This window comes from Polyodon spathula, chromosome 8, assembly GCF_017654505.1.
Source record: "Polyodon spathula isolate WHYD16114869_AA chromosome 8, ASM1765450v1, whole genome shotgun sequence".
Taxonomy (NCBI): domain Eukaryota; kingdom Metazoa; phylum Chordata; class Actinopteri; order Acipenseriformes; family Polyodontidae; genus Polyodon; species Polyodon spathula.
The window spans coordinates 16,900,552-16,928,439 of NC_054541.1; the positions used below are offsets into that span (position 1 = coordinate 16,900,552).

General features: G+C 37.6%; 1 protein-coding gene across 1 annotated transcript in view; it reads right to left on the reverse strand.

Moving 5' to 3' along the window:
- Nucleotides 1-27,888, reverse strand: part of LOC121319532 (voltage-dependent L-type calcium channel subunit alpha-1C-like) — a 326,930-nt gene that overhangs the window by 275,266 nt on the left and 23,776 nt on the right. The window contains exon 2 of the mRNA XM_041257053.1: nucleotides 2,520-2,837. Within this exon, the coding sequence (XP_041112987.1) occupies nucleotides 2,520-2,837 (318 nt within the window). The remainder of the gene's footprint in view (nucleotides 1-2,519; nucleotides 2,838-27,888) is intronic.

Here is a 27,888-nt window from a genome sequence, read left to right on the forward strand (position 1 = left end):
ATTGATTTAATGTTAAATATAATGGTAAAATATTAATGATTTTGGCCTGGGTGGAGGTTTGTTCAATGAAACCATTGAGAACATGGTTGGAACAAAGAGCTGGACTGAAAGAGCCAACTTCATCCTGCCTTAGATTAGGATTCCCATTTGGTTAGCAGTTTGAATCTTCCTGGATTATCCAGATAGCGTGATTGGAAACAGACAGGTTTAGTTAATGTCATAAGCCATGGTACAAACTGCTCTGCAATGAAAGTGTCATTTCTATTTCTATTCCAACAGGTGGAAAAAAGATCTAATAAACAGGTCTGAGTGCACAGGATCAGAAGGGAGACAGAGAGGCTTATTTCAGAGAGTGAAGGGGCCACAGCCGGTGTTATCCCTTATCATATGATTGTTAATGGCAATATAGGGCCAATGCAATGATATCTGCTGCAATGGTACAGTATTTGTAGAATGACACAACAGTGGTATACCTCGAGTATCACAAAGCAGCCAATACGCTCTAGTACTGTACTGCTAGAGTTCATGTAGTGTAGGCCACTGTTTTTTTTTTTTTAAAAACTACTGTGATGCCACGGTAACTACAGTTTTTTGAATTCATGGGAATTTATTTTGTTGTATTTGAAGAAAATTGCTTGCTGCAGTCTTCAAGAAAATACTAAGTGTAACTAAAGTTGTCTGATTCATCGTCTGCCTTCATAAAGAGGGAGAACAAATGGAGTTCTGTAGAAAGCTTTGGGTGTAATGAGGACACATATATATTTTTGGCTCTTTGCTGCTGAATGACTCACACTCGTCTAACTATCTGTTTCATCATTAGTATCCAATACTTGTACATGTATAGCTTATCACTCACAAGCCAGACAGATTGAGGGTAAGATAAAGATGATGGAAACACAGTATCAAATTGAGTCTGGATCAAGGCCAATGTGTATTTGCCTCCCAGCATAAACGCTAAACCTTGGTTACAGCAAGCAAAGTGTAGTCAAGGACAGTGAAAGCTTGGTAAAGCACAGGTGAGCATGGTACAGCACAGGTGAGTATGGTACAGCACAGGTGAGTATGGTACAGCATAGGTGAGCTTGGTAAAGCACAGGTGAGTATAGTACAGCACAGGTGAGCATGGTACAACACAGATGAGCTTGGTACAGCATAGGTGAGCATGGTACAGCACAGGTGAGTATGGTACAGCAAAAAAACAGACAAAAAAATTAAAGAAAGCAAAGATAAAATGTTAATTCCATATCTGCAGTATGTTTTGATATATAATAGCAATAATACTATAAAACCCACACTTTGAATAGCATCTATAGGAGGCTTGAATTAGAGTGCTGCGGGTGACCCACAAAATGGGTGAGGTTCAGGTAGGAATGTGAACTTTTCTGCAGTTTCTAGTTCAGGTGCGGGTCAGAAAATGTCATTTTCGGGTCAGGCTCGGGTCTGAATTTGAATCGCCAAAAGCGTTTTCTGTCCTTTCAGCGTACTTGTCTGTAACCCTTTCCCAAATAACGTATTAGAAGGTAAATGTATTTCCTGCACCAAAACAGGAGGCGATTAGGGAGAAGTCAGCTGACTAAGCAGTTTTCTCGGTTTGTATTGTCGCTTGTTTGATACGTTGCAAGATCCTTTTATCATGTCTGCTTGGTAATATTAAAAATGTCTCTGGACGAGGTGAAACAAAAGATAGCACAGGTTTATATCATGTGGTGGATATTAGTTTGAGAGGTAAATCAGAAGTGTGGAATTCTTTTGGAGTCATAGCAATTGAAAATAATGAGTATGTGACTGGATTCTTTTCTTGTAAAACCTGTCATCATGATTTTGTGTACGACAGCCACAAAACTGGTACATCATCTTTGCGAAAGCACAGGTTTAGCTCCCTTTGAACTGGTGGCACGAAAGGAATAGACAGGTATTTTACAGTAAAGTAAGTAGAGATAGTTAATATGTTACTATGTTAAAATATATCAGGACCACTAGAGCTACCATGCTGTATAGCCTATTGTATAAACTCAATCTGTGGAGAATGATATGAATATCTGTGTGTGAATGTGAGAGCTTGACAGAGTCAGTCGACACTGGCACTAGGTAAAGGACAAAAACACTTGCGGCTCGAGTTGTAGGTCTTATTAAAGTGGGTTGAGTCGGGTCACAGGTAATAAGACTGTGCTGCAACACCGGGTCTGGATCGGAAGTGGGTCGTAAAAATCTGATCTGTGCAGGACTTTGGACTGAATAGCAATTTTGTAATTAAGTTAAAGTTTTGGGTCAAATTGTGATTTAAATGTTTAGGTGTTCCTGAAGCATTTGGTTCTAAACGAAACCACAACATGCATAACCCCCACCACATGGGAAGCATTAGGGTTACAAACCCAGAATGACTTAATAAAAGGTAATGTCATCTTTTGGGTGTTGGGTATTGCAGCTTATCCTGTAGTCAGACTACCCCTCTCCCAGACCCTTGGGTATTGCTGCTTATCCTGCAATCAGACTACCCCTCTCCCAGACCCCCAAAGGATATTTCCACTCTACGATGCTGATGCAGGCTCTGCGGATGGGGTTCTTGAGCGTGAGGCAGAGCAGGGCGCGAGGGGGGCGCGTTGTGGCGGCGGTGCCCTGCTTCTTCTGCTTGCCGTAGTTCTGACGCTTGCGCTGGGTGGAGCTGACAGTGGATATGGGGGCGCTGGTGCCCATCAACTTGGCCTGGCGAGCTGCATCGATGGCAGCCTGCCAGGTGAGGGCTGCTCCTGGCCTTGGGATGTGCTCCGGCGCCAAGCCTACCTCGCAGTGGGCATTCAGACTGGCAGGGTCTGGACATGGGCTCGAGTAGTTGGAGCCTGGAGAGAAAGCAAACACAGAGCTCATTATGGTGCACATGCCTATTAGTAAACATTTTGTCATTTAACTGTCTCTCCTCACATGTCGGTGTTCAACCTGTTTTGATCTTGTTGGGCATTTAAAATCTCATGAAATGTTATAGTCAACGTGGATTAATGGGGTGCATTTAAATTACAGCGGTGAATGTTAGCTGCAATCGCTCATCTGAGAATTATTTCCCAGTGCTTTAAAAATACCTAAAACTATAAGTATAACCCTTATAAATGTACACAACACATTAGAAATACTCCTTCTTAAAACATTTGTTATATACATATGTGCAAGTGATGGATTTGACAAGAACTTTTCTGAAACAGACAACACACACTTTCATAATCTCTCCAGGTGCTGCAGGTTTCTGATATCCGAATCCAAATCAAGATGTTAGCACTGCACCAGAGCGAATTCGCTTATTTTATAGTAACACAGATTTTGATAGCAAATGTTCATGACAGATTCTCAGGTTAATCTCGGTCTATCCCCACACTCCACACCGGGTGCAGACTGAAAGGGTTCAAACAGAGCCATGCTGCTCACTACCTCCCAAGCCTATCATTTCCACTACCACAGCATTTTCCTGAGACTAAATCGATATGTAGTACTCCGTACAAAAGCCCTTGTGGCAACAATATAGAAAGTTTGTGGATTGAATGGCTGCTTTTTAATTGATTGCCATTCGCTGTTAACAGCTATAACTGTGAAGCCTTTTTTATATCATCAGGGTTGTCTTGTATTTGGTATACATACCGTAAGCTTTCTTTCAGTAGTATTAGTGCTTTTTCCTGTCCCCTTGCTTGGATGAAATTGGCATTGGGGGATTTGAACCATGACAAAGAGGTCTAGCCCCCTGTTCTCCTCTGAAATGAGTTATGGAATTTAAATATATGTGGTCATATTCATGAAGCAGTAGCCCAAGTTTACACCACTTTATTGGAAAGAATAAAGAATGTTGATGTTACACCTTGAGTAGTAAGAGCTCCTGCTATCTGTGCATCTTTGCTAGTTACTAGTTTTGTAAGTTTAATAAGGCAAACCTATCTAAGAAAGGTGCAAATGGAGTGAATTTGTATGCAGAAACTACACTTATCACTGTGTAGAGAGTGGTGTCTTGCCCTGGGAATGTCAGTGCATTTAACATGGCTGAGGAAAAATGAAGATTGTAAACTTATTTTTATAATTATGAAAAGCAAACTTAGCATCCTTTTCCGTTCCCCAGATTTATCCTTCGTTCTGGATCCCCAGATGTTTCAATCAAATGTCACCGCCCTAGCCTCAACAGAAAAGGGGAGGTTTTTTCTTTTTATCAGCTTTTGGTCTTTTTTTATCGAATGAAAATTGCATTTAAACAAAACATGTTGAGGCGAAGACGTCATCTGTGGCACATAACATTCCAGTAACAAAAAGGCAATGCCAAGCAATTCTTTTCAACTGCGAACTGCTGAGTAGTATACATACATGTGATGGCTTGAAGCTTAGAGAGCCTGTGTTTACTCAATAAAAAAATGAAATATTTGGTTTAAGACTGATCTTAGGTACTGACACATGTTAACTGCACCAGCTTTCCATGACTGGCATTCGCAATGAAAATAAGCAGGTGAACTGTTTATGATAAATAAGCAGGTGACTGTCCCTGAGTATTACCACCAAATCCATTCCCGGAAAACTGGGAAATTCATTATTTTCACTGATTTTGCAGATTTACAGATGGCTCCTAAAAAATGTTTTGCGAATATCAAGCCCTTATATATTTGAGTTGTCTGATAAATCAAAGTAAAATAAACAAAAAAAATTGAAAACAAAATAAAAACGTAACTCAATAATTTGCAAAAATGAAAGAATTGTATTATCACCGGTATGGTATCTGTTTCAGTTTGGGTTATTTTTAGCTATGGTTTGTTGATCCAATACTGTAGGCTCTTTAAGCTTTCAAGTCTGTTGACATTAAGATAAGACGTGATACATGACAAAGAAAAAAACAGACCTTTTGATTTCATGAATGCATTCTTCAAAGAGACAAACGTGGGGTTTATCAGCCTGGGCTTTCAAAACCAATCCAGAAAGTTACAAAAAGGCCCAGGGTTTAACTGCTCTTAGTCGTAATCACCTTTAAACATAATTGTTTACTGTAATATATATTTCTTCTCTCATTGAACTTAATTACTAATGATTACACAGTGTAACAATTATTATTTTATTTTTTTTGGTTCCTGGGTAGTAAGTGTTATTTCCTAATTGCTTATGTCTCAAAAGTATAGAAAATGGCTATTATTCCCCACAAACTTTGCTTTTGTGACCAGGACAGTGATATTTTTAAATTTACCTATTTTCCAGAACATTCCAGATAGATTCAGTGCTGAGTAAACTTGGAGTAACTTCTAGAACATTCTAGAACTTTCCAGTAATATAAATAGTAGTATAAATATGACAACATGCCAAATATGACAACAAATGTAGTCCTACTCTGTACAAAGTAAATGTAAACGCTGTTGGACAGATCACTCAGATCACTATTTATTTCCAGGTACTTGCATGTGAACATTGCATTTCATATTATCACGGCATGTCACTGTGCATGTTGTGTAGTACTGTACTTATTACATGCCATGGCAAACTATCAAAATAAAAATCCCACAGGCACAAAACTTTTTTTTTTAAATAACAAAATTTTGCCCAAACAAAAAGTGAATTGCATTTGCATAGAATTAACCCTATTATCTAGGTACTATCTAAGCTCTTCTTCAGTTTGTAAATCCGTACACATATTTTTTGGGGGAAGTGGTTCATAGTAAAGGATCCTGAAAAGGAGCCCGTTGTTTTGAGATCAAGCCATATAAGGCAGATATCTAATATCGTACAAGCACCTGTTTTACAAGGAGGGTTAATCATAAGCACTTTTAACATGGTAGCCACATAATATTATACTAGCTATTGTGGTATGTTATGTCTCTATCTTGAAAAAGCACACATATCACATGACTGCCCCCCCCCCCCCCAAAAAAAAAAAAAAAACAGTATGCCCGTACCCACCTAATAAATAACATAGACATTATTTGCTTGCAATGGCAGTGCTTCAGAACTTGTCCAGATTGTCTAACTATAGCCTGTCCTGGGAGAAGACTCAGCTTGACAGCGTCATGGCAAAAGTCAAAAGGGTTCAAGAGAAGAGTCAGAGAACAGTGTAGAGGTTTCTTAAAGATGGCAAAGGCTACAAACTCAGACATTCCTTCCTGTCACAGTACAAAACTCAGAACTGCAAACAGGCCAGAGTGTGGAGGAAAGAACAGCGAGACAATACATCCATGTGTCAGTACTGTTCATGGAAAAAGATCACCATGATCTATATCCGTGTCATGTTGAGTAACAGCTTGTAAGATAGGCTTATGCATAGTTTCTCCAAAATCGGAAAAATAGTTTCCAGGACTTTCAGCAGGTCAGTTAAATGCAGACAGTAAATACTACTGCGTCACACACACACACACACATCTATCTATACCTCTGCTACAGACTCACAATGTACCTTCAACAATCATTTTTTTCACATTGTTCAATTTAATGTGTGTGTCCAAATAAAAAGGCTTATTTTAATCACACAAATTTAATAATGTTTCACAAGGTTAGAAGTATACTCAAGGAATCCCTATTTAAAAGGGTATTGATAATTTACTCCAACAATATTGCATTTGAAGTCGTATGAATGTGTGGCCATTATTTGAAAATGTTCCCATGTTGTGGTAAAACAAAACAAGCTCCTCACTGAGAAAGTATAATGTGTGCAAGAGACTATAGAGCCAACTTTCCACGGCCATAAACCCCATTCTGAACTCAATTCTTGATGAGCACCGTACTGTTCCAATGATTGCCCTTCCTTTCTTTATATAAAGGTTTACTGCAGCAGAAGCATAGGAAAGTGTTATAAAGCATAGTGAAAGAATGGCAATCCATGGTTAGGCATTGTAAATACCAATGAGGGGTAGCGCTATACATAAGAAACAGTCTTGAAGCCCAGGTGTTAAACCTGGACAAAGGAAATAAAGCTGAATCAATATGGGTCAGTGTAATGGATAAAAATTCAAGGCATAATAATAGGAGCATGTTATAGACGTTGAGCAAAATTATCTGTTATACAATGACATTAGAAACACGTGTAGCAAAGGAGAAGCCATACTAATGGGGGATTTCAACATCCCCCATATAAAATGGGAAAACCCGGTGGGGACGGATGAAATTGAAATGGTGGAAATGACAAATGACTGCTTCCTAACACAATTTGTCAAGGCACCGACTAGAGGGGAGGCATGCCTTGATTTAGTGTTTTCAAATAACTAAATCAGAGGTCAGAGAACCACTAGCAAACTCAGACCACAACATGGTGTCATTTGAACTGCTTTTTAAAACCCCAAAAGTAATGACTAAAGCTAAGGTTTACAATTTTAGAAAAGCAAACTATGACGGTATGAAACAGAAACTAACAGAAGTGGATTGGAGTAAAATAGAGAAAACATCCACAGAAAAAGGATGGCTGTTCTTCAAAAATGTAGTACTAGAGGTGCAAAACAATTACATCCCTAAAGTAGACAAATCTAAATTTAAAACTAAATTGCCAAAATGGTTTAATAGATTCAATTTAAAAAAATATTCAGCAAAAAAAGGCATTTTACAGAGAGTTAAAAACGGACCAAAAACAAAGTACACAGAAAGAGTACACGGAACTGCAAATGCAAGTCAAAAAGGAAGTTAGAAAGGCCAAGAGAGAAATAGAAATTAACATTAACAAGGGGGCTAAAACCAATTCCAAAATGTTTTTCCAATATTACAACAGCAAGAGAACATTCAAAGAGGAGGTTAAATGTCTAAGAGATACAAATGGCAAAATCATAGATGACGAAAAAAAAATAGCAAATATATTAAATGATTACTTTTCACAAGTTTTTACAAAGGAGGATATGGACAACATGCCCCACATGTCATCCAGTTCCTATCCAGTTTTAAATAACTTTAGCATAACTGAGGCAGAAGTGTTAAAGGGACTAGGAGCTCTTAAAATAAACAAATCCCCTGGGCCAGATGAGATCCTCCCAATGGTACTCAAAGAAATGAAAGAAGTTATTTACAAACCGCTAACTAAGATCATGCAACAGTCTCTTGACACAGGGGTTGTACCGACAGACTGGAAAATTGCAAATGTAATACTGATCCAGAAAAAGGGAAACAAAACTGAACCAGGTAACTACAGACCAATAAGCCTGACTTCTATTATATGCAAACTTATGAAAACTATAATAAGATCCAAAATGGAAAATTACCTATATGGTAACAGTATCCTGGGAGACAGTCAACATGGTTTTAGGAAAGGGAGATCGTGTCTAACTAACCTGCTTGGTTTTTTTGAGGATGCAAAATCGATAATGGATCATTGCAAAGCATATGAAATGGTTTATTTAGATTTCCAGAAAGCTTTTGACAAAGTCCCGCATAAAAGATTAATTCTCAAACTGAACGCAGTAGGGATTCAAGGAAACACATGTACATGGATTAGGAAGTGGTTAACATGTAGAAAATAGAAAGTACTGATTAGATGAGAAACCTCTAATCAGTACTTTCTGTACTGCAAGTAGGAAATAAAAATGTGCATTATAAATATCATACGGGAGATACTGAAATTAAAGGGCTCTATGAAAAAGACCTAGGAGTTTTTGTTGACTCAGAAATGTCTTCATCTAGACAATGTGGGGAAGCTATAAAAAAGGCCAACAAGATGCTTGGATACATTGTGAAAAGTGTTGAATTTAAATCAAGGGAATTAATGTTAAAACTGTACAATGCATTAGTAAGACCTCATCTTGAATATTGTGTTCAGTTCAGGTCACCTCGCTACCAAAATGATATTGCTGCTCTAGAAAGAGTGCAAAGAAGAGCGACCAGAATTATTCTGGGTTCAAAAGGCATGTCATATGCAAACAGGCTAAAAGAATCAAATCTATTTAGTCTTGAACAAAGAAGACAACCAGGCGACCTAATTCAAGCATTCAAAATTCTAAAAGGTATTGACAATGTCGACCCAAGGGACTTTTTCGACCTGAAAAAAGAAACAAGGACCAGGGGTCACAAATGGAGATTAGACAAAGGGTCATTCAGAACAGAAAATAGGAGGCACTTTTTTACAAAGAGAATCGTGAGGGTCTGGAATCAACTCCCATGTAATGTTGTTGAAGCTGACACCCTGGGATCCTTCAAGAAGATGCTTGATGAGATTCTTGGATCAATAGGCTACTAACAACCAAACGAGTTTGTTCTTATGATAAGTTTCAGTTGCACGATTTCAAATTATTATTTCAGTTATTATTATTATTATTTTTTTAGTATTGTCTTTCTGGGTGAAAGGTTATGTTTTCGGTAAGAAGTCAGTAAGGGACATCAGTCCTTAACAAAGCCCCTTTTTAAAAAAAAATAATAAAAAATGTAGCCTACCGTAGCCTATACTCATTACCTTTTTTTAAAATGGTTTATTTGTAATTAGTTTTATTTATCCGTAAACTGATTAATTTATATTATTTTATATGTATTTAAAAAGTTAATAGCTTGCATAATTTGTTTAGTAATAAATCGATTTTCCATTGACCATTATTATTTTTATTTCTGTTCTCAGCTTATTGGCTTAATAATTTTAGATGTTGATAATTGTGGCAATGTATTTTATCTTTCTGTCCATAATAAGCTTCCGTAATACGGAACTACTAACATGTTTACCGTGCCTATTTCAAAACTGAGACCGACTTGGAGTGCGGTAAGAAATAAATTACTACAGATAATGGCTCAAAAGAGAATCTATTTTTTTTTTGATATACGAAGGCACCACCTTGTAAAATCAGTAGCACTGTACAGACCCCTGAAAATGAATTGCCCTCCCCACATATAAGCCAGGTTGCTGCTCCAACACCAGGACTGGTAACTGCTGTGACTGCAATGGCAACTGTGGCCCCAGCTGTGTCCATTGAACCATTGCATGAGGCATTTCATCCAAAGGACTACAGATTTCCTACTCGTTCCTTTGGAAATGAAAAATTCACTAGATGCTGTAAATCAGCTTGGTTTGAAAAGTGGTCTTGGCTGCACAATGTGAAGGAATGAGACCATCTGATTGTCTTTGTATGCCTGCATAGCAAAGTTGATTGGCAAAGAGGTGCGATGTGAGCAAAAGTTTGTGAAGGATGGGTTTATAAACTGGTGATAAGCTACTGAAAAGTTCAACGAGCACGAGAGATCAAAATGTCACTTAGAGGTGGTAATTGAGTCTTACGCCAATTAGTGCCCTTCTATCTGAAGGGGTTGTACAACAGCAGAAGACGGCAAAAGCAGCTCTACATATGCTATTTGGATCAATCAGATTCCTTGGCAGACAAGGAATACCTTTGCGTGGCGATGAGCACAGGGACGGAGTTCTCTGGCAGTTAATGATGGAGAGAACAGAACAGGAACCGGAGATATGATGGTGAATGAACCGACGAGACAACTGGATGTCAGACACAATCCAAAATGAAATAATTGAGATGTTTGCACATTCAGTTCAAAGGGAGATCATATCACAGGCACTAGAAAGCCTCTTCTTTGGATTGACTGCAGATGGCACAACCTACGTAAGTACTTCCGAGCAGTTTTCACACAGTTTACAATTTGCAAACAAAAACCTTAAAGTGCAGCACCACTTTGTTGGATTTTACAGCACACCTGACACTACTGCTGAAACATTATTTAACTGCATTCAAGATGTATTTATACGGCTAAATTTACCTATAGAATGCCTACAGGGCTACTGCTTTGACGGAGCAAGTAATATGAGTGGACAATTGTCTGGCGTACAAGCAAGGCTTAACGAACTAATCCCGGAGTCACTATATGTACACTGTGCCGACCACTTTCTTGATCGTGTTCTACAAGAAGTAAGCCGAGAGGTGCGTCTTGTGGCAGATGCACTAAACTTTGTTCGTGATGCTTCAAATGTGGTTTGTGAGTCTGCAAACCGTAAAAAACTGTATGAATCTCTTTTTGGATATAAGGAAGCAGTCTGCAACCTCTTAAGCCTTTGTCCAACCACGTGGTGTGCGCGGTCACCATCAATCTCCCAAGTTTGTTATGCCTATGGAGAACTATTGGCGACCTTGCTGGCTCTTGAAGACGACAAGAATATCAGAAACGATACACGGGCAAAAATCTCAGGGTTCCTCAAACAGGCTAAAAATGCGAAGACATACTTTGGCCCTTTATGCTGTGAAGTGATATTTGGTCCTTGCAAAGGGGTAGCTAAAAGTCTACAGGGTGTGGGAGCAAGTGCACTGGAATGCATAAAACTTGCTAGGGAACAAATCAAGGTTCTGAGACAAGAAAATTCTGTTGTTGACAATCAACAAAGCACATCGTGCTGCAGCCAAAGACAATTTAAAGGTACCTCAACCAAAAAGGTTAAGCAAAACACTGGGTCGATACAGGCAGACAACAAAATTAGAAGACATTTGTTTGGAAACTACTGAAGCAGCGTGGAAAAAAGAATTTTATGAAGCTCTGGATCTGGTGGCAGTCAAACTTCAATGACAATTCGACCAAGAGAGCATGCACGTTGCAGCTCAAAGGGAAAAAGTCCTGCTGGATTTTGTGTAAGCAAACATCACAGTCTGGAATCACGAGGACGACACACTACCCCCACTGCTGCAACAGATCAACATACATAGGCTACAACTTCAATTAACAATCCTGGGTGACTTAACCAGGGATAAAGATCTGAAGAATGTGGCTGACCTGGCTGATTTCTTTACCACCCTACAGTCACAAACCCGACAGATGTTAAAGTAGTCTGACAGTCTGTCTGTTGCTGGGTCAGAACCATCCTTTTCTGCTCTGAGAAGCCTTAAAAATTGGTTACGCAGCACAATGAGTCAAAAAAGACTAACACAACTTGCTCTTATGCATGTCTACCGTGAGATACTGGACCATCTAAATATTGGGCTCTATTCATCAAAGTGTCAGTGATTTGAACTTTTAAGAAATCTTTTCCGAAATCTTCTTTACACTTTTTCCTGAAATCATGAGCGATTCATCAGACTTGCAGTTCGAAAATCCAACAGCCATAAAGCCTTTTCTGTCAGATTTCCATACATAAATTAAAATAGGGGTTACCTACGGACCACCTACAAGACAGGACAATCTGAAGAAAAAGGGAGCAAAGTCGAGTCACGAATTGTGGATTAAGGCGAAAAAGACGCACTAAACCAAAAGTGAAGCATGAACCCATTGCAAGAGACATCAATACTGGTAAAGTTTGCTGCAACAATCTGCAAGGTTAAATTATGATGCTGACGGTCACTGAACTGCAAATATTACAGATTCACTATTTTACTATATCCAGCCTGTGTCTTTGTTTAAATGTTTAATTTGAGTCAGGGTAGATGATATTATTGCCCCTGTTTCCTGTTAAATTGTTGCAATTTTTCAGGAGAAAAGAAAACACATCAGAATAAGTAACATTTGTTTTCCCTTATGAAACTCTTGTGTATGTGTCTATACAGTAGTTGTCTTAAGTATTCATATACTATTTTCCAAAAGTCATTTACCGTTGTATGAAGTGTAAGTTGTTCTCTGTTAAACTGTGCTTACACGACAATAACATGTCTTTTAAGTTTGTTGAACACTATTGTTCTACCATTGTTGCAAATAGAGGGTGTGCATACTTCCAACTGGACTGGCTCAGGATATAAGAATTGTGGCACGATCCTGGGAAATTGGCACAAACATTCATGATACTCCAAGTGGCATCACAAACTACCTGCACGTAAATTGATAAGACACCCTTGCAACTGATATAAACTGCGACGCCCTCAGTTGGTTTACGTAAAGGCACATGTGTGCAGTCTATTGCCTCCAGTACTGAAGGGAATGATCCAAAGGTAAAAAAAAAGTTTCCTTGTTTTGTAGCTGCCGTTGCTGTATTGCTCGGGAAAGAAATGTAATTGACTGACCGTCTCACCAAATCTTCTGTCACTTTATGAAGCACATGTGACCTTGTTGGCTGGCTCACTCCATACAGATCCCCTCCCGGTCTCTGCAACGATCCAGTAGCGTAAAATCCCAGTGCCATTTGGACTTTAATGTGCACTGGTATGGCACGAGATCTAGTGGCCTGGCTTTCCAGATCTCCCTTCAGTTCCTCACACAGATCAAATATTGCAGATCTATCCAGCCTGAATCTTTTTTTTAACCTTTTTGAACTGTTTTTAAAATCTTTTTAAATCATCATTGGGCATGTTAAGGAAAGAAATTATTTGCTTAAAAATTCTCGGACGGATTTGCCTTTGCTGACCCTGGTTATCCTGTTCTATACCAGCCTGGTGTTTTATAAGGTCATAAGTTGCAAGGGCTACAATTGTAAATGCATTCGCACTTGCATTTTCTGCCAGCACCACAGCCTGTCCATGTTTGGTCCGTGTTAAGAACAGCTGCAACGTGGTGTTAACTTGGACAGAAAAAACGGTCCTTTGAACAAAAAGGTTTGATGAATCGCTTCCCTTTTCCCACTTGCATAGGCAATGATATGCAAATTAGGAAACTCATTTTTTTTTAGGATTTGTTGGATTGTGGAAAACAGTAGCTATTTTACATGCCATGATGTCACTCAATTGTCGGAAGAGACAAAATCCACATTTGATGAATCACCAACAGTTCTTTATCAATTCTTAATCTGTTCATAATAACGATTTTTGAAACCGACACTTTGATGAATAGAGCCGATTGTCTCCCTGATCAGAAATTTTGTAAGCATGACACCTCAGCGCGAGTCAGTTTTTGGAGTAGCCTAATCTAAACAGATCAGTTGGCTAAATGTATCTAAAATAGCCTTTAAAATCTGATTCAATCGCATAGCTACACTGTCAAAACCAAGTGTTAAATGAAATAAAAAGATAATAAAGTCGTATTGATGTTTATTTTCTAAACACAAGTTAAACTTGCAGTGGTTATAATTTAAAAACTATATTAAAAGCTAAACACTTTGTTAGAATATGTAGAAAAACTATTTGTGTGTTATATATAAGCCTGTGCACACAGTGTTTCTCTTTTAAACACTTAATCATGTTTAAATTATAACCACCGAATTTAACTTGCAGTTAGAAAATAAACATCAAGATGACATGTTTATTATCTGTTGCAGAAGTCTCCTGGTTTGCAAGTGTCTGTAGAATTACTGCAAGTCTTCTCTTATTTTTAGCATAGAAACCATCACAATTTAAAATGTCTATAAACTTAATTATATGAATACTTTACTTTCTATCGTTGACACAGCCGTTTATTCCGTTACTGTTTTTAATAGACTTTGTTTGAAATCAAGCTTTTGTGATTACGTGTTGAACAGAATTAAATCATTTTAGTGCCGAAGATGAATGTATTGTATTTCTGTGTTACAAAGACAGCTAAGGTCTGGAGGTCGTTGCATTTTATTTATGTAACATCTGTTTTGCAACATAGTTATGAGTTGTCTTGTTGTTTTTCAATGTTACATAAAACATCTTTTTTTTTTTTTTTACTCGTGTTTTTTCTTATTCCTTATAAAACTTGATTTTGTCTGCATATGATTATAAAATACACAAAAAACACTATTTTCTGTAGGCTACACTATATACACCACCCACCATTGTCAGCACCCCCAGTTTGAAATTCTTTCCCGCGTCTCTGACAAAAGGTCACAATCATAAACTTCTTTTGAAAAGCTGAGATATAAAATGTAACCTTGTGGTGTGATGGAACCCCAATATGTATGGAAACATGTGTAGGTTTGGGAGCATCATGCCCAATAAGATCTATCCCTTATAAAACTTTACCACTCTTATTCTGCATGGTAAAGCTGCAGTTTTCCAATGTTTCCCATTATTATACTATGCATTTGCTATAAGTTATAATGACATTCCTGAACTTTACAATGCTTTCACTATGCCTTATCACACTTTGCTATGCATGTGCAATGGGAAATTCTATAAGGGAGACCCTGCCAGAATAAGCAGGGTGATTCCTCAAAAGGAAAATCCATCTGTGGTTTATCTCAACAGTTAATAGGTTAAATAAATCAACCCCTACGTACTAAGGGAAACACAGCAGAAGCACAATATAAAGACAATGTGCAAAACCATGCAAAGCATTCAGATTGAAAATCCACATCACACAGCCAAGGCAAGCAGCTAAGTGTGCAGGAATGCATGCTACTGCTGTGCTACAAGCCAGCCTTCCAGATGTTTAACATAAAAGGAGACAAGGAGAAATGGCAACAGCCTTTAATGAATATAGCATATTGTTTTTAAATCGCTTGACATACAAATGTTGCATGTCATAGTTTGATATATAGTAGAAGATGATATAAAGTGCATAGATATGCTTATAGCATTGCGCACAAGTCAAAATACTACAATGCAGTGTATGAGCAAAGAAATAATTGGGGTGGACTTCCTTCAGTATAGACATATAGCCTAGGTATAGACATATAGCCTACACCTTATTTGTACTATCCAAAAAATGTGTAATCACCGCATGTTGGAAATGAGAAAAATGTAAACAAATTACTTAAGAAAATAAAAATCAGGTGCTTTCAATACGCGTTGATCATGCAATATTAATGTAGTGTGGATAAGGTATAGTATTACATATAGATTCTCTACTGGTATCTACTTGTTTTAAGGATTCACTATTGGTCATTGATAAAGCAATAAATACTAACTAATTACAGATTAATAGTTCACGAAAGACTGTCAGACCTTATTAGGGGTGCTTCAAGTACAAGTTACTGTACTAAGTGGAGTTCAACAGCTTCTCAATGACTGTAGGGACATTGTTTATTAGGTAACCATAATTGTCAAATAATTATCATATTGTTATCAGTTAATTCCATTTGAACTGCTTGTCAAGTGTTCAGAACTCATGCTTGGTCTATAACTAACTTTTAATTGAACACTGTCATTTGTTTCTAATTTGTGCCTAATTGTTAACAGGGAATTCTTAAAGTGTATCCAAATTGTGATGCTTGGGATTCTCTCTGTATTCCTCCATAGATGTAAAGCAGTAATTTCAAACATGTTGTTTTTTGGTATTTAACAATTACTAGTAAGTGCATATGGTGCATGGGGGGGGGGGGTTGGGCTATTAAAGGTGCCATCCCTTGGATGAAGTGCAAAAACCACAGTGCCATCTGCTTCACTGCATAAAAAACCCATATCCCACAGGGCAGCTAGTCACAGGAAAACAGGGTGACTTGATTTCAATTGAATAGCAAAGCTCCCACCAGAAAATTCACCCAACGCAACTCAGCCAACACCAGCAATGGGACTTGGGAGCCCCTTGAAGCCGGTTATTGATATTTCTAACAGATCATTATGAATTCATTTTGTATATAGGCTATGTGGTGGTCTAGACATTATCAGCAATTTTACAAGATACAGAAAATAAATGCAAACAATATTAAATCACACCAATCTAAATCATTTGCTATGGCACAGAAACTGCCCATAGGACTGTATGTCTTTATTATTATCAGTTTCTTCATCATGCTTTACATTACATTATGTGCTATTTACCTGCTTCACTGTGTTCTAGCACACTTATACAGCACCAATCCTTTATTAAGGGATGGCATGCAAATTTTGATAACCTGATTCCAGTCATTTGTATTATTACTGTAGTGCAGTTAAAACTAAAGAATGCAAGTTGTCTTATAATGTCACACAGATTCACATGGATCAAGGTGCTGTTGAACCTACAGGAAATACACATTAAATTACATTTAGAAAGGGCAATGCAATGTATCATTTCATAGTAATATTACACAATAGCATATTCGGTGATTGTACAATTTTTTAAAGGTCTTTATACATATGTATTTAGAATCCATGTAGTTGACCTAAATCTACAGCAACGCTTTGCCACATCAATAATGAACTGAAATAACACTACCATTACCATCCTCACAAACACACTTGTACCTCTTCATGTAATAGGTTGCTACCTCTCCATTGTGTATGAAAAGGGCCAATGACATCTTGATGCAGTCACATAGTTCAGAAGCTAGACTATGTTTTGGTGGAAAACAGTAAAACGAATGTAATAGATACAGTACGTGAGCCAGTGCTTGCAGCGCATAGTCTACTGTTAAATGTGTCTTGTATGGATAAGTGCTTGTTTACATTTCTACCAAAGCTTGAAAATGACTTGTATTAATTTGAAAAGGAATAGTCGCCTTCATGGGTGGATGTTTTATTTAATTTCTCTCTTTAGCGAACGCCCTTCAAGTAAATGCAAATGTCTTCTCTGTGCAAAATATAAAACAATTCAAATCCACAGTAACATGCCTTTTGTGGCACTATTGCTAAAATATACAAATTGCAACTCATTAAAATTCTAAAAGTTAACCACATATGGTATCTGGTTACACCTCAACTTGAATGCAATCAACGCTTGTATAAAACTTAGTTTTGAAAAAAGCAGTGATTGCACCCCCCTGCCACAAACCCACCACATCCCCAAAAATAAAACCCAACCAGGAGCAATTTGAACTCCTTTCCAGTCGCTTTTGAACAGATGTCTCCATGCTGAGAACAATCAATCATACAAAGCTGTTGATTTTTAAAAATACCCTTTAAAAATCATGAACATGATTCTTTCATAATCAAGCTATGCTCCCTCAGCCACTCACCACGTCGCCACAAGCAAAATGTTTTCCTGTGTGGCTCAATTCATTTCTACCAAGTTCACCACGATGGCAAAGGCTTTGAAAAATGTACTTGTGTAAGACTGTGACAGCATGATTACTTTGAATGTGTGCTGGTAGATGAATCAATGGGTTTCATTTCGCCCAATGACAGCCATTAAGCTTGATTACGTAACATACACACCAATGTTGTGTTTGGCGGGACAGAGCTTCTAATTAGAAACAGAAATGTGACTGCGATAGTCACAGTCGCTGTTTGCTATCTCTTTAAAATATGCTGAAAAATAGTTTGGAAACTTTAACACAATGGTTCCAAGAACATTTGGAAGAGGAACAATCATAAAAGAATAAACACATATATTATTGTAAAAAGAAGGATTCGTCTCACTGTGATTTATTGAGTTTTAATGTCAGAATCGGTGCAATATTACTGTCAGTAGTCCCAGGTGAAAAAACACGGTAAAAACTTTTTTTGAAACACAGTTGTGGCTGTACAATCCTACTTAATATAACAAGCTTGTGTAACTAGAGCTGTGGCTGGCCAGGGAGGCATTTATATTAACATACACTTATAGCACTGTGTCTACTGGCAGCTTCGCTTCACCATTCTGCAGTGGAAAGAAAACCACAACACCTTCAAAATAATGTAAAGGTGAAGCACATGAATATCTGCAAACCAATTCAGAATTTAACCATTGATTAAATGGGAATCAGAGTTATAGTGCACTTTAAATATACTGTTTATGTGTGTTGTAAAGGGTAGAGTCTGGCATTTAAATATCTATGTGCTTTCAAATAAAATACACTTTTTTGTCTTGCTGAAACAGTATGTTTATAACCAGTTTATACAAAATGTTTATATGTAACAATAACATAAACAAATGTCCCAAAAATTCATTAGTAAAATTGTATTATTTTAGCCTTGTAAAGTTGTAAAAGGCAGACAGTATCTATATTATGAATTCTACCAGTGACTTTCATTCACGCTTGCACGGGAAGCTGAAAAGCTCACCTACCAGTATATTATTTGTGTTTATGGAAATCTGTGGTGAATGTGGTGTTTAACAGGAGGGTTGTTGGACACAATTATAGTCAATATGTTTATTGCATTGTGTACAATAAAACAGTTTTATGGTTTTCTTTAATATTCTTTGGTGTGGCTTACATTTTTCCAGGATGGCTAAAAAATGCTTAGTTACTTTAGCCACAGTGGCTAACTAAATCAAAGTCTTAAAGGGAACATAGTCAAGGATAAGCATAACAAATAACACCGCAATCAAGGTTAAGATTTGGTAACGAATGTTCACGCTTTTAATCCTTTACAAATTTGATTTAGCAGGTAAAAAAAATCTAGTTTAAGCATGCTCCGTTCTATTTCCAGAAAGCTTCACCATCGAGACACTAACTCCTAACCTATTTTCTGTTTCCAGGTCTACAGGGGAGGGAAATAACCCTATTCCTTTCCTTTAGCAGCTTGTACATTGCTGCAGCACCCCACCTGGCCCTAATGTCATTATGCTTTCCACTAGCAGCGTGGTAGCAAGGGCAAATTGTTTCATTACATGATGGTAATTATTTTATAGGCATTGCAGAATTTAAAAATACAAATGTATTGTAATTGATTTATTCTGTTTTTCCCTTGGATTGTGAATTATTACCCCAGTCTATAAATACCAGCATGGCTATTACATAGAGAATAATAGATGGGCTATTATTGAAACCTCACTTCACCATAAACAGCCTTCAGTCTTTTCAGAATCAATTTCTACAGCAAAAAGTGCATTCCAAATAATGATCAAAAAACAATCTCGCAGATAATAAATTAACAGTATTTTTATTAGGGATGGGCACAAATACTGATATTTTGATATGATATCGATACCATTTGAGATCAATAATAATTTCCATATCACAATACCATGGGATTAAAAAAAAATTCACATATGCTTGGAGACAGTTTTTTATTGCTAATACTGCAAAAAATACAAACACAGTATAATCAAGTTTATTTTATATTAATATACAACAAACCCTATACATAATATATATCAGAGGTGTCAAACTCAGTTCCTGGAGGGCCTCAGTGTCTTCTGGCTTTCGTTCTACCCAAGCTCTCAATGACTTAATTAGTTTAATTATTTGATTAATTGGACAAATTTAACACTTCTCTCCGGGCCTCAAAATGCTTCGGTGTAGTGTATCATGATTCAAGTGCATTTTGTAAACCATCAACTATAAAAGACCTTGAAAAAAATTAAATATGTTCAATTGAACAAATAATTAGATCAATTATGTTAATTGAGAGCTTAAGTTGGAATGAAACCCAGAAGACCCTGCGGCCCACGAGGACTGGAGTTTGAGCCCCCTGATATATACATGGTAACCTACTCATTTGTTTAGACTCCAGACCACTGAATAAAGCTATGGGGTTCTGGGCAAATTGTCAGGCAAGCGCATTTTCACCATCCTAGATGAAAAAGATGGTTACTGGAAGGTGCAATTAGACTGGAAGTCAGCAGATCTGTGCACTTTTATCTCACCATGGGGGTGGTACTAATTCTGTAGAATGCCTTTTGCCTTTTGGTATTTCAACAAAAAAATGACAAGGCTTTTAGTGACATCAGTGGTGTACACATAATCGCAGATGACATGATAATCGCTGCAGAATCGCTCACTAAACATGACAAAATCTTACTACAGCTGCTCAACAGAGCCCTTGAAAAAGGACTTAAGTTCAATAGTGAGAAAATACAATTTAAAGTGCAGCAAGTAGCATACATGGGACACATTGTGTCAGCACAAGGGGTGCAACCAGACCCTGCCAAAGTTGAAGCAATCAGGGCTTTTCCTTCTGCAACAGACAAAAAAGGGGTGCAAAGAATCCTTGGCATGACCAGGTATCTAGCACAGTATATCCCAAACTAGGGTGATATCACAGCCCCACTCAGACTGCTGCTACATAAGGAAAAATCTGGCAATGGGGTCCGCAACAAGAACAAGCGCTACTCAAGCTCAAGTCAGACATATGTCAAGCACCGGTACTGCCTTAAAGGTGGTTTGGGTGCGTGCTTATTGCAGGAAGACGACCTATAGCTTTTGCCTCCACGGCTATGAGCAGCTGTGAGCAACACTACGCACAAACTGAGGAGGAATTACCCACCATGGTATTCGCCGATCGCAAATTTCGCCAGTACGCCTACGGTGGAACTACAGTAGTGCACTCCGATCACAAGCCACTAGAAGCGATATTCCACAAATTGATGGCACAAACCCCAGCATCCTTACAGAGCATGCTGTTATAATTACAAAAGTACGATATGTCAGTAGTTTATGTCCCAGGGTCAAAGGTAGTCACTGCTGACCTCCTGTCCAGTGCTTCTCTCCCTGGTGACCGTGCAGAATGGAACATAGAGCAATTTGAAGAAAGTGGTTAGCAACAGCATATAAAAAGGTGTGTCAGATAATTAGTTCAACAAAATAAGCGAGGAATCAGCAAATGACCCTGAACTCACTGAAGTAAAGAAACTGCTGGATAGCATCTGGCCAGACAGGCTATCCCAAACCCACCCTTTCGCCAAGGCTTTTGGGTCAATCAGGCATCTATTTCACGGCCATGATGGATTGGTGCTGTTTGGTGACATAGTAATTCCTGCTAAACTCAGAACACTGATGCTAGAGAGATTGCATGTTGCACATCAAGGAGTATTGTAAAACTTCAAATAATTGCCTGTCTCCAATAAGGGTCTGCTGGCAAATATTGTAAATAAAAACTGGGTCTCTATTAAACGCCGGGTCTCTGTCACTGCCAATGAAGCTGAGGACGATGAGGAGGAGCTTGAGTGTAATGAACTGCTGATAAGTGGCAGCGATGAAAGTGACTCTCAGGATTAATAATAATAATAATAATAATAATAATAATAATAATAATAGTAACTTAAGGTAGGCCTACATGTAATGCGTATTTGTTTAATGCAGCTATTACGTTATTAAAAGTTTTGATCATTTTAAGCATGCTAAAAGTTGGCCAGACACAAACCTCTTGGTGTATTTTAATGTGTTTTGTTGTATTAACAATGTACAAGTTTGAGATTAAACAATAAATTACTTTTGATAATGATACTTACTGTGTTTATTTTTCATTTTTAAAAAACATTTTAGAAGTTGTGTATTATTATTATTATTATGATTATTATTATTATTATTATTATTGTGCTGTAAGCGTAGCCTACACGTCTGTGTTCCGATATCTACAGGGCTATCTTAGTGGATTTAACTGTTATTATTATTATCAATATTATTATTAACAATGGTAAATCTAATTACATTTTTAAATACAAATTCATACTTCTACGTGTTCATTTTCCAATGTTTTGCATACCGTGTCCTTGTTAACCAGTGCAGATAAAAATACCTCAATAATACTTTTGCTTTATACTTGAGAGTGTACAATACAATGTCATTTTGTTATAAAATAAAACTGTTACTTAGTTCCCACTGACACACAACCTTTTAACAAAGTTGCTGGAATGTTTCAATTGAGTTACGGTGTTGCTACAAGGTTGTGTGTTAGTGGCTTCTCAATGACCGCTTGAAGCATGTGAAGCTAAAGATCTAATATAAACGCCCGTCTCAAATAATCGCCAGTCTCCAATACGCGCTGGGACTGCTGAAAGATATTGTAAATAAATGTCGGAGGTGTTTAATTGAAGTTTTACGGTAAAGAGGACCAAGGCATATGCACAAGACTACATGTTCTGGCCCAATATGGGTTCTGACATTAACCACAACATTCTTGCCATTCCAAGGTTGAAGACTGGTGTTCAAAATTAAAAAATCAAAATGCCAAGCGCTCACCAAATGTCAGCTATCAAGCTTGTTTCTTCATTATTAAAAAAACTTTTTTTTTTATAGAAACTGTAGGACAAGAGAATTCATGCTCATGCAGACGCATTGTGGCCACTGGCTTTCGTCAGTGCAGTACAAACATTTAAACACACATACACTGGACAGACATTTAAATGCCTTAGACACTAATTATCCAATTAACTTTCAGTTATACAACAACATCCACCAATTAATTATAACAAGCAATTTCAGTATCTTAAGATGTTACTCATGGATAAAGAAATTACAAAAAACAAAAGTTCCTCATTCATACCACCAGGTGATACTGTTTGTAAATATGTATAAGAGGCTTCCCTTTGCAATAAAAGTTCATTACGATCTCCACCCCATCGTGGGGTATTAAAAAATTAAATCCCTATAAATCTGAGAGTGCAAACACTATGTTGTTGTTCATTAAAATGTCCAGCTACAGGTGATCGTATGTTCTTATTTCTAATAGCGCTTTTGTGTTTATTTATACGTTTTCAATTCCCTAATGATCTTGCCTGCATATTTGGTGTTGACATATTTGATTCTGAGACACAGACAGCTACCTGGTAGCTGTTGATTACTATTCTAAATTTAATGAAATCCATCAGCTGCCAGACAAAACAGGTGCAACAGTGGTAGCCAAACTGAAAGCTATTTTTTCGAGACATGGCATCCCTAAGGTGGTAGTGGCGGACAAAATGCCTTTTGCAAGTGAGGAAGTACACCTGATGGCTGCTGAATGGGGAGTCACAATCAATCACATCGGTCCCAACTACCCTCAAAGTAATGGTTTAGCTGAATGTACCATACAGACTGTCAAACATGTGTTAAAAAAGGCTGTGCGGTCTGGCACTGATCCTCATTTGGCTGTTAGAGTACTATAATAGTGATCTTGTAAGCCTAGAAACTATGCAGGGCTGGTTCCTGGCCACAGTTCAAAATGCTTGCAGGGAGCCCAGGTCTTATGATTTTGTAATCGCCTCCAGCAGGGTGTACACAGTGAACGTACAGTGGCTCTCTCTAATGCCTCATTTCCATTCCTGACGCTGATCTATCTATAATGATGGTGGTGATGATGTTTTTGTTGATGTTTCTTCTCCTGCACAGGCAAGCGCTGAAGTTAGGGTTACCAGGTCTGGCAGACAAGTGGCCCTGCCGAGTCATTATAGTGACTATACTGTGTAAAAACGTTAAAGAAAAAAGTTCTGAAAAAAGGGGATGTCATGCTATGCGACATGTACTATTAATGAGCAGCGTCACTCATGAATAGGCTTGAGCATGTGATCAAGAAGATCTAGAAGATATAAAAGGACACTCAGGACGTAACGTGCTCCCTCTTCTCTCAGCTCGAGCTGCTTAATACAATATACTGTATTTGCTGAAGACAAAATAAAGTTTAAAGCACAGGTTCAAATTTACCTTGTCGCATGATTCCTGTGTTCCAGAGTGCTGCTTCTCCTCCACAGAGCCTGCTTGAGTTAAAAGAGAGCCTAACAAGACCAGACGGACCAAAAGGCCTGGGTTACTGGAAACCAGTCAGTCAGCTTACCTGTGAGGACTCCGAACACGACACTAAGCACCTGCCGTTTTTATGAAATCTTATGACTTGAGCTCAGTATTTTGTTATCCCAAGCAACAATACTAATCAAACAATCAACAAACCTATCTTTTCACTATTTAAGATGCAAATAACATAATGTATGTGCCCAATAAGCTATTATTGATGTAAAACTTAAACTTGCATTTTCATTGTGCATCACCCTCTCTGTGTCTTACAAATACTTGGTGGTTGGACCCAAATATTTCAAATTTTGACTCATCTGTCCATAAGACTGACTTCCATCCTCAAACGTCCAGTTTCTGTGTTTTTTGGCCCAGGCAAGTCTCTTCCTCTTATTCTGCACTCTTAACAATGGTTTCTTTGCAGCAATTCTTCCAGTTAGGCCAGCTTCACGCAATCTTATCTGAACAGTTGATGTTGAAACATCTGTACTTCTAGTAGCATTTAGCTGAGCTTGTATTTCAGGGGCAGTTAATCGCCGGTTTCGCAGACTTGTGACTCAAATGAACTTGTTCTCTGATTCTGAGGTCATCCTTGGCCTGCCTGACCTTGTTCAGTCCTCAAGAGTGCCAGTTTCTTCAAATTGTTTGATGGTCTTGGCCACAGCAGTTACAGACACTTGCAAAGTTCTTGCGATTTGTCTTAAAGATTGACCTTCACTTCTTAAAGTAATTACAGACTGTCTTTTTTCTTTGCTTAACTGAGCATATTTTGCCATTTTCTGCTCCCTTACTTTCGGGAATGACAAACTTGTGCCTATGCTACCTATATTTATAGTAATCATGGACCCTCACCTGTTAACAATAATTGGTGACAAAAAGTTAATTAGGTAACATGCTAGTTAACTCAGAGAACATTTAACAAAGACTCTTTGTATAACATGGTGTTCTAACACCATGTTATACACATTTCAGGCTTTTAACTGACTTGGGCTTTAGACTGAAATCCCCTTGCTTAGGGTGACAATTTCATTGAAATTGACAAGATTTCCATTTTCATTTAAAAAATGTATTTTTGAATGCAATTCACTTGTGATTATCAGCTTATATAAGTGCACGTATCATATAATGAAATATTAAGTGTTTATAGACAAGTTTACACAGTTAAAAGCATAGATAATCATGAAAAACCTGGTTTCAAGCAGATGTACTCAAACTTTTGACTGGTACTAAGATATATATATATATATATATATATATATATATATATATATATATATATATATATATATATATATATATATATAGAAAGCAATCAGGCACGACACAGGGTGTGGGATATACTATCTACACGCCCCGGGTGCATTATAAGTCATGAGGCGAAGCCGAGTTGCTTTAATTGCCCGGTTGTGTGGATATTAGAGTATATCCCACACTATGAAGTGCCTTATTTTGCTTATAAAAAGGATCAGCCAACGTAATAACATGTTCTAATTAACAAAAAGGTAATTTTTATTAAATATCCTTCCACCTCAGCCTGACCTTAGGAAAAATAGTCCCCGGATACATAAAAAAATAAAATAAAAAAATGCATTAATTAAAAAATAATTTAAAACAACATTTTTTTTTAACACTGAACTGATTAAAAACAAGAAGCACTATTTATAAATGTTAAATTGAACATTGCCATTAAAATTGCAGTTTTGAAGATTTACAGGCCATTTTTTCCTTTTGAACAGTAGGTGAAGCTGCAGCAAGTGATTTTGAGCAACATTTTGTTTGATCATTGCTGTTGTTGTCTGAGGAAGTGCAGAACAAAGTGTGGCTCCACTGTTTGCGATCACTTGAAGATGGTGCCCAGTAATCTTTAAGGCTTCCCTCACACCTGTGACCAGTGACAGACATTATTTGCCATGTTTCAAGCCCTGCTTCACTAAGAAGGTGCACCGCTGTGGACCTAATGCTGTGTTTTATATATCGGCGACTCAGTCCGGTTAGTTTTGGCATCATGGTGGACAGATATTTTATTCCGATGAGCTCCCTTGAATACCACGCTGCTTCACAATCTAGGTAAGTTTGTTCTTGAAATCTAGGATGTAAATATAAACTCTAGGGTATCGGCTTCAGGGATTTTACAAATGTATTTTTTCAAATTTAGTACAGGGCAGAGAGGATTTCTAGGGATGGAGTAAATAACCTCTGAATTTTTCTTTATTTCATTCATTAGAATTCTTGTGATTCTCAGTTTGTTCATTCAGTTTTAATGTGAAATATTCCTGGCCGTTTTCATCACGGCAAAGCACAAACGTGTCTGCTTTTAAATCACGCACACTTTCTCTGCCACGTCTGGCCTTATTTATTTGCACATCAAACCAAACCTTTCTCTCAAGACCAGCGGCAGTGTCAGGTGAGTGCTGGGGAGTTTTTTTTTTTTTTTTTTTTTTAATTTAAATCGAGTTCACTTTGCAGTTTACTGCTGGATTGTTTAAAAAACAGTTAAGGCTCGTAAGGTCACATAGACTTGGGACTGAATACTCCCGCCCCTCTGAGCTACGGGCAGTGGCATATTATTTAGATCGGGCAGAGGAATCATTTGAAATATTTAATGATGTTTGTTTTAGCCAGTCAAATAGCATACCCGATTCCCAGGTCCTTTGTGTGTTTTTGCTTCCTTTTCCTTTTCTATGTCCAGAAGCTGTGCTTCAGTAAGTTCAAGATGTCTAGTACTAGAACTCGTACTTACTTTTTTTTTTCCACCATTTGCATTAGTGTCCGATTCAGACTCATACAAAATCTCATCCAGAGTTTGGTTTCCCAAAAGATCAAAATTGACATACATCTCATCAGTCATCTTTACTGCAAATTTGAATACGGCTACATTTTTTTTTTTTTTCAAAATTCTAATGGCGTATGGATATCTACAAGTGATTCACCACTTTTTGAAAAGAAGTGCCAACCCATGGTGATATGCTGTAATATCCACACCCCCATGTGACTGATTTTGATCAATCACGATACAGTATTTAAAAAACTAATTTTATAAATATAAACATGCGTATAACACATTAGTGCATAAACAGCAATTGCTGAAACTAATTACACATTGTTAAAAAGATAGGTACAGTTTAAATAAGCAAATCGATTTAAACTTAATTTTAACTCCCCTTCATCATCACAGAGATAGCTATGTTACTTGCATGCTGCATACGACATTAGCACCATTGGCCATCCGTTTTGCATTATTTTGAGATATGCGCATGCTTCAGCGGTTCATTACTCTATGTATTTTTAAAAAGAGAACTTTCTGTATTATAAATGCGATGTACTTTTAAAACATAAAAACATCTCAAAATAATGCAAAATTCAGCATTAAAACCATCATAATTAACAATTTGAAGTTTCGTGAGCCAGCAATTACACACAGAGCAGCTGACCATTTAATTACTTGCAAATTGGCTAAAGTCTATGCGCGGTGAAGTATAGAATTTTTTTTTTTGTGTGGAGGTGGCTGATGATGGAATAGTAATGTAACAAGACTCTGTTTTTCTCCATAGATATTGTGAAGGAAAAGCACCACTACATTTAAGTAAGTTATTGCTTTTCATACGTAAATATCAGTTAACGTCTATATAAGTTTGTGACAGAAATACAATGATTCTTGGTTGTAAATCTCCCGACCTGTGAGGGTGCTAAGCACCAAGAAAAGAGTTCCCTGGATGGGCTGGTCTGACAGTTCTTTCCCAGGGTTCAAGAGAAGTCAGCCTGCCATGTAAGGGGCGAGACTCCATTGCAATCACGCATTGACCCGGAAGGGAAACGACGTGGCAGCTGCAGATTGGAGAGGCGGTTGCACTTGTTTACCAAGGGGTCATCAACAGCACTGAACGATTGTCGCTAATAAACTG